The sequence below is a fragment of the Bombyx mandarina genome, chromosome 15 (genome assembly GCF_030267445.1).
Source record: "Bombyx mandarina strain Sakado chromosome 15, ASM3026744v2".
NCBI lineage: Eukaryota > Metazoa > Arthropoda > Insecta > Lepidoptera > Bombycidae > Bombyx > Bombyx mandarina.
The window spans coordinates 11956025-11969338 of record NC_143221.1 but is presented as its reverse complement, the minus strand read 5'-3'; the positions used below and the strand labels follow the sequence as shown (position 1 = coordinate 11969338).

Below are 13314 nucleotides of genomic sequence, written 5' to 3'. Positions count from 1 at the left end.
TGCTATTTTAAAGTATTTCATATCATAGTATATAGTTTTATTCATTTCCAGTTGCACAAAAAGGAACAGTGCCGTATAGAGATCGTTACCTTCAGAACTTTAACCATTCTGTTTAGTACATAATCTTTGGCAGCCGGCCGCTTCTCCACCCCTCACGCCTCTTCTTCATCCCGCTAAGCCGCTCGAGACGTGTGTTTTAAATAAATGAAATTAAATTATTTACAAATAATTACGCATAAAAAGTAATACCTTTGTCTTTATTTGTGTTTCGGCTTGTGTTTTAACAATTCCAAAATGAACCCGAAGGCATAATTAAATGTTTAAACAAGAAAAAAGTAAAATAACTTTTTTAAGCGCGCATCCACTCACAGTAGGCACTTGTCGCGTACTAAGACAAGAGTTGTGCGTGCACCTCTTTGAGTGATGACATAATATTGTGCGCCTTTTAGTATGGAGCGGCCCATCTAACGATCTACGATCGATGGTTCACATAATTCAAAACGCCATCAGTGTTCACTGGACGATCACCAAAATAGAATTCTTTGATAATTTTCGCTACTTCCTTCTTTTGGCTTTCGTTTTTGAAGTGCAAATCCGCAGGAAGGAAATCCGAAAATCGTTTATTCATTTTTATCTTCCACTCGTCAAAGAGATCTATACGCATGAGGCCTTCCATGTTGGCAAAGCCAATTAGCATAGGTACTTTTGGGTACTGCTTATTTTGTAGAAGGTTAATTGGAGCATCATCAAGTATTATTTCCTCTCCGACATCACGTTCGACGCAAGGTACAAACATAAACGTTGAGTCAGGTCTATCTATAAATGCATCGGAAGTTAATTGTTGGTACGATGCTGTTTTGTAAAACTCTTCTAAAGCGTATATGTCATCAAACCTTTCAAACTTCAGTTGTTTAGCGTAATCTTTAGCATTTTGTAATGGATCTAGTTGGACCGCGAACGGTGCTAAATTCGATCCACTCTCAAGAATGATCTTGTGAAACAGACCTCGTACCGATTTTGAGAGCAACAGCAAATCCACTGCTGCAGATCCTGCGCTGTATCCTATCAGTGTAACGTCATCTGGGTTTCCACCGAAGCTGCCAATATTTCTGTTGACCCAGCGCAATAATGCCACTTGATCTTTCAAGCCAGCGTTGCCTGGAGAGTCTTCAGTGCCCAGGCACAAAAACCCGTGTACGCCGAGACGATAATTAAAGTCAACAACTATTACTTTATTAATCCTCATAAACTCTTTAAGTTCGACCCAATTACCATATCCTATTTGAAAAGCTCCTCCGTGAACGGCGACCACTACAGGCAAGTTCTTTTCCTCCGTGTCCGGGACGAACACGTTTACGATAAGGCAATTTTCTTGTTGCGTTAAATTGCTATGTACTGGTCCAAGGGGCGTCTGTGGGCAAATGACGCCTTTATCTACTGCTTCGAAAGTGTTCAGCCACACCGGTGGTGGAAGCGGCGCCTGAGAAAGAAATAGTTTGTTAATAGTACATTGTGCACCAAGGGAAAAAAGTTGGACATTTCCTCCCGCGTGATCGCGCGCAGGCTGAAAGTTCGACATTGTAAAAAACTTAGCATCCGTGGAGTGCCGAGCCGGAGTCCAGGGGCGAAGCCCCGGTGGGGTCCAGGGGTGAAGCCCTGGCAGGGTGTGGGGGTTCGGAGCCCCCCACTCACTGTTTTTTTTATTTTTAAATAAACTACTACTAATTGAATAAGAACTGTCTGATGAACTCATCTTTGTTTAATGCTTCGCTATTAAATTTTATTGCCTTTTGTTTATTTCACTTTTACACTAAACACAATATTGCAAATTACCCGGGCACAACAATGGCGGAGAATTTTAGGTGCGTGAGAGCAGACGTGAACATTAACGCGCATGCGTACTTGTCAGCAGGGTTGTTACGGATGCAATAATTTAGACATCCGCGGATGCAGATGCGGATGCGGATTATTAGAAGTTCACATCCGCGGATGCGGATTGGATGCGGATGCAGATGTAATGCAGATGCGGATGCGGATTTTGCGATTTTAAAAGGATAATTATTTAATAAATAGCAATATTGCAGCCTTCTCAGCTTCCAACCTGTTTCTTAGTGGATTACATATTAACCCAACTCCACTAAACAGTTATTCGCTGGGAACACTGGCTGGTGGAGGTGGTAAATATCTGCATGCTAATTCTTTTTCTTCTTCAATTCCTTTTCCTTATTCGTACTTTGGAATAAATAAAACTCATCCGGGTGTATTTTTTTTGCGGTGATTTTTCAAAGAAGTAGTAGTGCGTCCCTTACACGAGTAACTTTATTCCGATAGAGGCACCCGTCACGTGCGGACGTGCTCATCGTCCACTCGATCGCCCGGTCTTTGTTCGCCCGGCTTTTGTTAGCCCGGCCATTGTTCGCGCGGCCATTGTTCGCGCGGCCTGTGTTCGTGATACATCTGCCGACCAAGTGTGTTTCCTGGAAGCTTTTATTTGTTTTGTTTTAGTTATTTTTGTGTTCGTGGAACATTTGCCGACAAAGTGTTTTCCTGCAAGTATTTATTTGTTTTGCTTCTTTTTGTAATTTCTGTTTTGTTGTGCTTTTTCTTTGTCCTGTAGTAATCGCGCCGCATTGCCACCTGTGTTCAATAGAACCGCTCAGGTCCGAGAAGTTGGGGCCTCGCCGCAAGGCGAGTGTTTTCAAGACCCGGGGCCGCCCCACCTGGGTACTCAGCGATCATGGACGCTGTATTCGTGGAATTCCTCCGACTTCGTCACCCACAGCTCGCCTCAGAGTTTCTGGCTTTCAAGGCCAATCACACTGCGAGCTCTCTCGAAGACTCCGCCGTGCTCGCTGCTCCTGCGTCGCCTGTACCTGCGTGCAAAGCGTCTACATCGAGCACCGCAGCCTCCGTCGTGCCTGCCGTTCCCGCGTCGCCTATACTGGCGAGTAAAACTACTGCGTCGTCCGCCGTGGCCACCGTTCCAGCAGCGCGATCATCCGCGGCCTCCGTCGCGCCCTCCAAAACTCCTGCTTGTAGGTCACCTGCGCCCGCCTCCTCCTCCTCCGGCTCTGACTCGGAGATGGAGGTCGACCTCGCCCCCGCCTCATCGACGGATGGATTCACCCTGGTACAAAAGGGTAAGAAGCGTGCCGCGGAGTCTCGAGCTCTCGCGGCCGCTAAAATTAGCAAAGCCGCGAACGCGTCGCGCCCCCGCCCTCAGACTCCCGTTGCGCCTCCAGCCCGTGCCACTCCGTCGCCGCGACCGGTGGCGCAATCTAAAACTCAGACCCCTCCCCCGGTTATCCTTCAAGAGAAGGCAGCTTGGGACCGAGTTTCCCTGGCCCTTAAGGCCAAAAATATTAATTTTGCCAGCGCCCGTAATCTCGCCAACGGGATTCAAATAAAAGTAACGACACCTGACGACCATAGGGCCCTCTCAAGTTACCTCCGAAAGGAGCGTATAAGTTTCCACACTTATACGCTCCAGGAGGAGCGCGAACTCCGCGTTGTCATACGTGGAATCCCGAAGGAGCTAGATGCCGATCTCGTCAAGGCAGATCTAATAGAACAAGGCCTACCAGTAAATTCCGTGCACCGCATGCACACCGGCCGCGGTAGGGAGCCATACAATATGGTTTTAGTCGCCCTCCAGCCTACCCCCCAGGGTAAGCAAATTTTTAACATTCGGACCGTCTGTAGGCTCTCCGGTATTGCCGTCGAAGTCCCCCATAAAAAAGGCACTCCTAGTCAGTGCCATAACTGCCAACTGTACGGGCACTCTTCCCGTAACTGTCACGCGCGCCCCCGATGTGTTAAGTGTTTGGGCGATCACGCCACGGCCCTCTGCGCTCGCGACCAAAAAACCGCGACGGAACCGCCTAGCTGTGTCCTGTGCCGAACACAAGGTCACCCCGCGAACTACCGTGGATGCCCCCGAGCTCCAAAAATAAATCGCCGCGTCGCCCGTCAAAACCGCCTCCGAGCTTCCGGCCCAGACATCAAAGCCACGGTACCCTCTGTGCCGAAGGCTAAGCCTGCTTTCGTGCCGGCGTCGGTGCCCAGCGTCTCGGCTTGGGCTAAACCGTTGCCGTACACGAACACGGCTACAACTCTCTCCCCCGCGACTCGTCCCACCCCCGCGATACGTCCCTCCCCCGCGACCTGCCCTCCGACCGCGTCCGAAAATCTCGCTCTAGCGATCGACTTTTTTCAGTCGATCAACTTTGAGCGTGTTAACGCTTTGGGTGACGCCATTCGCGCCGCCTCCACTGCACAACATTTCATCGCCGTTGTGCAAGAATACGCTGACGTATACGCGTCGTTAAATACGTACGTCCTCCCCTCACTCCGCCGGTAATCAATGGCGTACATTAGTAGAATAAAACCCTTATCCGTAACAATAGGATTTTTTAACGCTTACGGTCTCGCAAATCAACGTGATCAGGTTTGTGATTTTTTGCGTGACCATCAAATTGACATTTTCTTAGTGCAGGAGACCCTACTTAAGCCCGCACGCCGTGACCCTAAAATCGCGAACTATAACATGGTCAGGAACGACAGGCTCTCTGCCCGTGGTGGTGGTACCGTTATTTACTATAGAAGAGCCCTGCATTGCGTCCCGCTCGATCCTCCCGCGCTCGCTAATATCGAAGCATCAGTGTGCCGAATCTCACTGACGGGACACGCGCCGATCATTATCGCGTCCGTTTATCTTCCACCGGATAAGATCGTTCTAAGCAGTGATATTGAGGCGCTGCTCGGTATGGGGAGCTCTGTCATTCTGGCGGGCGACCTAAATTGTAAACACATCAGGTGGAACTCACACACCACAACCCCGAACGGCAGGCGGCTTGACGCGTTAGTCGATGATCTCGCCTTCGATATCGTCGCTCCGTTAACCCCGACTCACAACCCGGTAAATATCGCGCATCGCCCGGATATACTCGACATAGCGTTATTAAAAAATGTAACTCTGCGCTTACACTCGATCGAAGTAGTTTCAGAGTTAGATTCAGACCACCGTCCCGTCGTCATGAAGCTCGGTCGCGCTCCCGATTCCGTTCCCGTCACGAGGACTGTGGTGGATTGGCACACGCTGGGCATCAGCCTGGCTGAATCTGATCCACCATCGCTCCCGTTTAACCCGGACTCTACCCCGTCTCCTCAGGATACCGCTGAAGCCATAGACATCTTAACATCACACATCACCTCGACATTAGATAGGTCATCGAAACAAGTTGTAGCGGAGGACTTCCTTCACCGCTTCAAATTGTCCGACGATATTAGGGAACTCCTTAGAGCTAAGAACGCCTCGATACGCGCCTACGACAGGTATCCTACCGCGGAAAATCGTATTCGAATGCGTGCCCTACAACGCGACGTAAAGTCTCGCATCGCCGAAGTCCGAGATGCCAGATGGTCTGATTTCTTAGAAGGACTCGCGCCCCCCCAAAGGTCTTACTACCGCTTAGCTCGTACTCTCAAATCGGATACGGTAGTAACTATGCCCCCCCTCGTAGGCCCCTCAGGCCGACTCGCGGCCTTTGATGATGACGAAAAAGCAGAGCTGCTGGCCGATACATTGCAAACCCAGTGCACGCCCAGCACTCAATCCGTGGACCCTGTTCATGTAGAATTAGTAGACAGTGAGGTAGAACGCAGAGCCTCCTTGCCACCCTCGGATGCGTTACCACCCGTCACCCCGATGGAAGTTAAAGACTTGATCAAAGACCTACGTCCTCGCAAGGCTCCCGGTTCCGACGGTATATCTAACCGCGTTATTAAACTTCTACCCGTCCAACTCATCGTGATGTTGGCATCTATTTTCAATGCCGCTATGGCGAACTGTATCTTTCCCGCGGTGTGGAAAGAAGCGGACGTTATCGGCATACATAAACCCGGTAAACCAAAAAATCATCCGACGAGCTACCGCCCGATTAGCCTCCTCATGTCTCTAGGCAAACTGTATGAGCGTCTGCTCTACAAGCGCCTCAGAGATTTCGTCTCATCCAAGGGCATTCTCATCGATGAACAATTCGGATTCCGTACAAATCACTCATGCGTTCAACAGGTGCACCGCCTCACGGAGCACATTCTTGTGGGGCTTAATCGACCAAAACCGTTATACACGGGAGCTCTCTTCTTCGACGTCGCAAAAGCGTTCGACAAAGTCTGGCACAATGGTTTGATTTTCAAACTATTCAACATGGGCGTGCCGGATAGTCTCGTGCTCATCATACGGGACTTCTTGTCGAACCGCTCTTTTCGATATCGAGTCGAGGGAACCCGCTCCTCCCCACGACCTCTCACAGCTGGAGTCCCGCAAGGCTCTGTCCTCTCACCCCTCCTATTTAGTTTATTCGTCAACGATATTCCCCGGTCGCCGCCGACCCATTTAGCTTTATTCGCCGACGACACGACTGTTTACTATTCTAGTAGAAATAAGTCCCTAATCGCGAAGAAGCTTCAGAGCGCAGCCCTAGCCCTAGGACAGTGGTTCCGAAAATGGCGCATAGACATCAACCCAGCGAAAAGTACTGCGGTGCTATTTCAGAGGGGAAGTTCCACACGGATTTCCTCCCGGATTAGGAGGAGGAATCTCACACCCCCGATTACTCTCTTTAGACAACCCATACCCTGGGCCAGGAAGGTCAAGTACCTGGGCGTTACCCTGGATGCATCGATGACATTCCGCCCGCATATAAAATCAGTCCGTGACCGTGCCGCGTTTATTCTCGGTAGACTCTACCCCATGATCTGTAAGCGGAGTAAAATGTCCCTTCGGAACAAGGTGACACTTTACAAAACTTGCATAAGGCCCGTCATGACTTACGCGAGTGTGGTGTTCGCTCACGCGGCCCGCACACACATAGACACCCTCCAATCCCTACAATCCCGCTTTTGCAGGTTAGCTGTCGGCGCTCCGTGGTTCGTGAGGAACGTTGACCTACACGACGACCTGGGCCTCGAATCAATTCGGAAATACATGAAGTCAGCGTCGGAACGATACTTCGATAAGGCTATGCGTCATGATAATCGCCTTATCGTTGCCGCCGCTGACTACTCTCCGAATCCTGATCATGCAGGAGCCAGTCACCGTCGACGCCCTAGACACGTCCTTACGGATCCATCAGATCCAATAACCTTTGCATTAGATGCCTTCAGCTCTAATACTAGGGGCAGGCTTAGGGACCCCGGTAACCGTACTCGTCGAACTCGACAAAGAGGTCGACGTGCAACCTAACCCATGCATCAGCCCGCTGAGTTTCTCGCCGGATCTTCTCAGCGGGTCGCGATTCCGATCCGGTAGTAGATTCATTCGCGAAACAATTGCTCTTGAGTTGTTAGGTCTCCTTCGGAGGCGCTCGGGCAGTTGTTAGCAAATCCCACCCCTCTTGGCTGAGCCTTTGCTCGCCCACCTGTCCTGGTGAAACTGGAAAGGCCTTCGGGCCACCAGTAAACTTTCAACCATAAAAAAAAAAAAAAAAAAACGAGTAACTTTTATTGCATATCTTACACTCCGACTTCTCCGGATCATTTTTGTCTATTGTATATTATGATATACCTAAGGCTTATAGTCCAGATACTTCTTTTTATTGATGGCGACATTTCACTTAATATTTATATCAAATATTCATTAAACACGCAAAAAACTATGAAATACACAGTAAACACTGACTGTAACTATAATTTATTGACAATGAGAAAAAACACAACAAACAAAACCTGTAGGATCTTGTTACCAATGTGCGCCTTCCTATTCGTCAGTTACCGAATGAAGTTAGCAATTACCAAACAAACGTGAAGCACGTGCCACTCTGGCTCCGCCCACTTTCTTAAACTTCACCCGGTTTTAATGGAGTTTGATCTTTCTATAGTTTTTTATGTTTGTATTAAGTAATGATTTATAAAAAAAACAATATTAGTTAATGAAACGAATCAAATATGAAAGAAAGCAAAAACAGTTTACTGCAAAATTTGTGGGATATTTGTAAAAAAAAATTTAAAAAATTTGACAAATAGCTCAATTGATAGAAAAGATTCAGTTTCCTAAGTGATCCTAAGGGAAGCGCCTCAAAAATCCCTCATCAAAAATCATTCAATCCCGTTTTTGCAGGATAGCCGTCGGAGCCCCGTGGTTCGTCAGGAACGTCGACCTCCATGACGACCTGGACTTAGAGTCCATCAGTAAGTATTTACAGTCGGCGTCGATGCGCCACTCCGTAAAGCGGCACGACACGAGAACCCTCTCATCGTGGCCGCCGGTAACTACATTCCCGATCTTGTGGAAAGAATGGAAAGCAGTCGACGTCGCCCAAAACACGTAATTTCGGATCCTCCCGATCCACTAACGGTGCTTTTAGGTACTTCAAGCACCGGTCACCGTTCTCGTCGAACCCGTCGCTTGCGACGAAGGGCTCGACGAGTAAATTAACCCTCAGACACAGCCCACTGAGTTTCTCGCCGGATCTTCCAAGTGGGTCGCGTTTCCGATCCGGTGGTAGATTCTACGAAGCACGGCTCTTGCTAGGGTTCGTGTTAGCAACGTCGTCAGGTTTGAGCCCCATGAGCTCACCTACTAGTTAAAGTTACGCTGGAATAGCCTCTCAAGGCTACCAGCTTAGGTAGGAAAAAAAAAGGTAAACATTTCGTCAATTATATTTTTGCATATTTCCGAATCTAATTTTGCCAACAGACTGTTTGAGGATGATGAATTATTAAAGTTGAACAAACACGACAGAATGTAAATACTCTTTGTTTTAAAACGTTCGAGACATACGGAACAAATAAAGGTGATACAAATATCTGTAGAAATAATAAGTTGTTCGGAAAGTTACCTATTTCGATTTTTCCCGACAGAGGAGTTAATTGTATTTTCTTGCACCCAACGTCATATTTTAGCCATATAATTTTTAAGGCGCGATAAAGACATTAGTTGATGCGAACCGGCGGATAACAACACGTGAGATCGGATTGAGGTTAAATTTATCAAATTCAACAGTTTATGACCACTTGAAAGGCCTGGGATTATCCTTGAAGCTCGATGTATGGGTTCATATCCACAAAAAAAGCGAAATTACTTTCGGAACAACCCAATATATGATACTGTTCTATGAAAACTGTGGTACACCTGCTCACGTGCAAATATGTAACACACATAAATGTAGATAAGAGAACGATAATGCCACTCAACACTTTCAGATATTATGTCATATTCTATGTTGCATTAGCATGATAGCTTTTACTGCCTATGATCGGTATAATAACATAAATAGATATCCGATGAGTTTCTCGCCGTATCTTCTCAGCGGGTCGCGATTCCGATCCGGTAGTAGATTCATTCGCGAAGCAGCTGCTCTTGGGTTGTTAGGTCTCCTTTGGAGGCGTTCGGGTAGCTGTTAGTAAATCCTACCCCCAGGGATTTAATGTGTAATTTTATCGTCGAAAATGATAGAAAGATGATATACACTAATAGATTTTGCCTGTGAACTCGGTATTTACTTTTCAGATAAATCATGATCTCCTGCCCAACTGTTGCTAATGGCCAATTGGAAATTGACTTAATCGTTATCATCTTATTGACCATTTGTGACATTTCCATGTAACTATCATTAACCTTTCTTAAAATAAAATAAAATTACGATACGGTCAGTCTTGTGTTTTATTTAAAATGACGTACATTACATACATTTCGATTTATATGTGTTTTCCTAAAATTTAATTAGGAATTGCGGGAGACTTGGGAGTACGATAGTGCTTATCGTATATTTCATCCCAGAAGCGAAATCGTTGTTCGAGCAATACTCCTTTCAGTTCTACGTTGGAACCAAAAGACATGTGCGGAGTCTTGTACTCGTTTGCTGGCGGCCAGGAGGGCAGTGATGAATTTGCTGGAACTGGTTGCCTAAAAACAAATATAATAGTTAACCTTAAAACCTATTTATTTGTCAATAGGCTATTTAATTATATATTTTCATATATCGTTTTCTCGCATTAAAACTGTATAATGTCAAAACTTACTAAATTTTACAGGAGCGTGTTTTAAAGGTTTAACATATGATGTTTTTAATATTAATCATCTTTGATATTCTATCTATATTTAATATTAATCATCTTTGATATTCTATATATCTCATAATTTATTTTTTAGTTTTTACCAATTACATTATTTGTCTTTTAAAGTAAGATAAAATTATCTATTAATTTTGTTAATAGTTGTCAAAATATAGGTAAACTAAAAAAAAAAAAACTAAAACTAAACTAAGTACGCCCTTTTGACAGTATTTGTGAGAAAAATACTAGTGATACCAAATGTTTACGCATATTAACTCAATTTCGAATATTTTTGGAAATTGTACACTTTTAATGCGAAAAGACGACATGTCATGTGTATTTCTAACGTTTGTGGCGAAACGAGTTTCTCTTATCCTTTCAGAATTATATCTTGGTGTGGATCAGAACACTTGGATACTAAGGGCGGCAGTGTCAATTTACTTTTAGTGACATTCGTTATGCCAGGCCACTGCATTAACGTGTGGGACGGCGTTTCGACAATGTCTGCCCGAACTAAAGAAATATTGATACGTTTACGCCATCTACAATATTTAGGTATTGTGCCAAAACGTGGATGAGGTCATCAATTATATCCGAGAGTACAGTTTTTGTTAGCTCAGCGCACACAAAAAATAAGATGTAGCCGTGAAGTGGCAATAAGCAAGCTCAAACACTGCTTTTAGTGTAAATTTTACAGATATTTCATATAGCATGCTTATTATTACACTTTATTTTCACACAAAACCTTTAATGAAATAAATTTTAAGCTAAGCCTCTACATATTTGTCAAATTTAAATTGTAATATAGAGTTTGAACGTAACTTACCCAGTGGTTATAAAGTTAGACCACATCTCTCTCATTATTTTCTTAATAGCTCTGAAGCCATCTGAAATGTTAGTCTCATCTGAAAGAGTTGAACTTATTCCATCAAGCAATGCATTATTTTGAGCGCAATGCTCAGCGCCTCGAACATTGGTGTACGGAATTGTAGGTACATCATCGTCGACATATGAATATTCGTACAGGTACACCTGGTCGTTACCATTTCTTGTATGTAGCTGAACCGACCAGAGCATCGAGTAAGAGAACATGACATCTGTGAAATAGTTGATAAAATTCAAAATTGTATCGCCTGAAACTTCAGCGTCGCCGAAATAGAATTGTTTTATTTTAGCTGCAATTTCCTCTCTTTCCTGTTCATTATCGAATTGTAGATCGATTGATAAAAAGTCCGAAAACTTTTCGTTCATTTCATCTTTCCATTCCTCAAAGAACGGTAGTCTTATCAAACCTTCCATACTCGTAAAGCCATAAATAATTGGCATTTTCGGATAATCGCCTTTTTTCAAAATATCAATTGGCGCCTCCTTGAGAAACATTTCTTGTCCTATGTCTCGTTCTACACAAGGAGCGAATTCGACTCCAGAATGTTTTCTGTTTCTAAAATTTGTTAAAAGTAACTTTTCAATTGGGATATTTTTATAAGATTCTCCAAGAGCAGCTATGTCTTCCACGTTTGTGAAGTTTAACACTAAACCCTGCTCTTGAGCAGATCCCAGAGGGTCTATTTGCACGCTGAAACCACTTAAGCTGGCACCGCTACCTGCGATAACCTTATTGAATAATCCCCTCGTGGTATCTGATAGCATCAACAGATCTACGGAAGACGAACCGGCACTGCAGCCCGCTATAGTAACATCATTAGGATTACCGCCGAAGCTGGCGATGTTTCTGTTCACCCAACGCAAGAGTGCCACTTGATCCTTAATGCCTGCGTTACCTGGTGCGTCTTCTGTACCAAGACACAAAAAACCGTGAATCCCTAAACGGTAATTAAAGGTAACGACGATTAAATTCTTCGTTTGGATAAGTTTTTTTGGAGATAGCTTATTGCCGTATCCAATTTGAAAAGCACCTCCGTGTACATAGACGAGGACCGGCAGATTCTTCTCGTCTGTTGCAGGTACGTGTATGTTTGCAATCAAGCAGTCTTCTTGCATTTTTACATTTAAACCGGAAATTCCTGCGTCATGTTGCGGACAAACTATATCTCGGTTAACAGCTTCGAAAGGCTCTGACCATGTTGGCGGTGGTAAAGGTGCCTGAAATGTTAATATTTTCATTGTCCTGAATAATTACGTAACAAACAACTTTTTAAATATTTTACGTTGAAAGATATACAAAAAATTATACACCATATCTTAAAATATTAAAAAAACTGTAATAAATATTAATAAATACAACAAAAACCTTGTATCGGTCTACTCCGGTAGGGGTGGTCGCGTAGGGTATATTGTAGAAAACAAAAATATCTCCTGTGTCGTCCTTGTAACCTCTCACGGGGCCCTGGTCTGTTTGGACTATTCTCGACAAGTCCCCATCGTGATGTCCCAGAACATGGACCACAGATGCGATCACAAAGAACGTCTTTATCAACATAATGTGTCTTCAGCAATGAAAATAGCCCAGCAAACCGCAGCTTACATACTTCACGTTATCTGTTTAGATAGCCCCCTGTTCATAAGTACAGAAATCTTTGACACGTGCTCCTTATGTTGAATCGAGTGTTAAGACAATTCATATCGACGCTTGAAAGGCAAACGTGACTAAGCGACAATGCGTGAACTTTACAGTAGACTAATTTAAAATTGAAATACCTGAAAACAAAATTTATTTTAACGAATCTAGCTGTAGTAGAATCTAGCTAAAATGATTTTACTAGACCTAGAAATATATATTTTTTGCGCGTCGAATATGGTTATTGCCTATCATTTATGTACAATGCAGTTATGTCGCTTAGTCACGTTTGCCTTTCAAGCGTCGATATGATCAGCTAATGTTTTTTTATCAATATTAGATAACAGGTTTGAAGTAACGCAAATAACGTATTGTATTTTTCATTGTTTTTTTTTTAAACAGAATTCAGTATAAATTGTTCATAGTATTTACTTTCTTCTACCAACAAATACCGAGGTTAAATAATTGATATTTGCGTAAATTTTTATGATAAGGTAAGTAACTTTAAGATTTATGGAAATAAATTTAGAATTAGACACTTAATTTTGCTTTTATATGAATGAAGCAAGATTTTTTTGTATTTTTTTTTCTAATACGTAAGTAGTTATTTAAGTAGTAAGTTTTTATTTTCAAATACGTTTTTTTATGGATGTATTTCTGGTGCCCAAGTGGTCTGCCAGAAAGGTGGAGTTTGCTAATATTTACCTAAGCGCCTCTAATGTAAGCCTTTCGGCTCAAGG

The 13314-nt window shown here is 44.1% G+C and overlaps 2 protein-coding genes across 2 annotated transcripts; both read right to left on the bottom strand.

The window, feature by feature from the left end:
* Positions 1–457: 457 nt before the first annotated feature.
* Positions 458–1476, bottom strand: LOC149501498 (juvenile hormone esterase-like). Its single transcript, XM_089733319.1, has one exon. It carries the CDS (start codon positions 1244–1246, stop codon positions 473–475), a length of 774 nt encoding a protein of 257 aa, XP_089589445.1. The 5' UTR covers positions 1247–1476; the 3' UTR covers positions 458–472.
* Positions 1477–9650: 8174 nt separating this feature from the next.
* On the bottom strand, positions 9651–12685 carry LOC149501497 (esterase FE4-like). Its single transcript, XM_089733314.1, has 3 exons — positions 12308–12685; positions 10883–12159; positions 9651–9907 (listed from the first exon to the last, which is right to left on the bottom strand). Exons 1-3 carry the CDS (start codon positions 12494–12496, stop codon positions 9721–9723), a joined length of 1653 nt encoding a protein of 550 aa, XP_089589440.1. The 5' UTR covers positions 12497–12685; the 3' UTR covers positions 9651–9720.
* Between the last annotated feature and the right edge of the window lie 629 nt (positions 12686–13314).

Bases quoted from the DNA above. Each gene is read 5' to 3' on its own strand.
- LOC149501498 (XM_089733319.1), bottom strand. From the start codon at position 1,246: ATGAGGATTAATAAAGTAATAGTTGTTGACTTTAATTATCGTCTCGGC.
- LOC149501497 (XM_089733314.1), bottom strand. From the start codon at position 12,496: ATGTTGATAAAGACGTTCTTTGTGATCGCATCTGTGGTCCATGTTCTG. The intron at 12,160-12,307 runs GTTTTTGTTGTA...TTAACATTTCAG, and splicing joins CCGGAGTAGACCGATACAAG to GCACCTTTACCACCGCCAAC. The intron at 9,908-10,882 runs GTAAGTTACGTT...ATTTGTTTTTAG, and splicing joins TCTAACTTTATAACCACTGG to GCAACCAGTTCCAGCAAATT.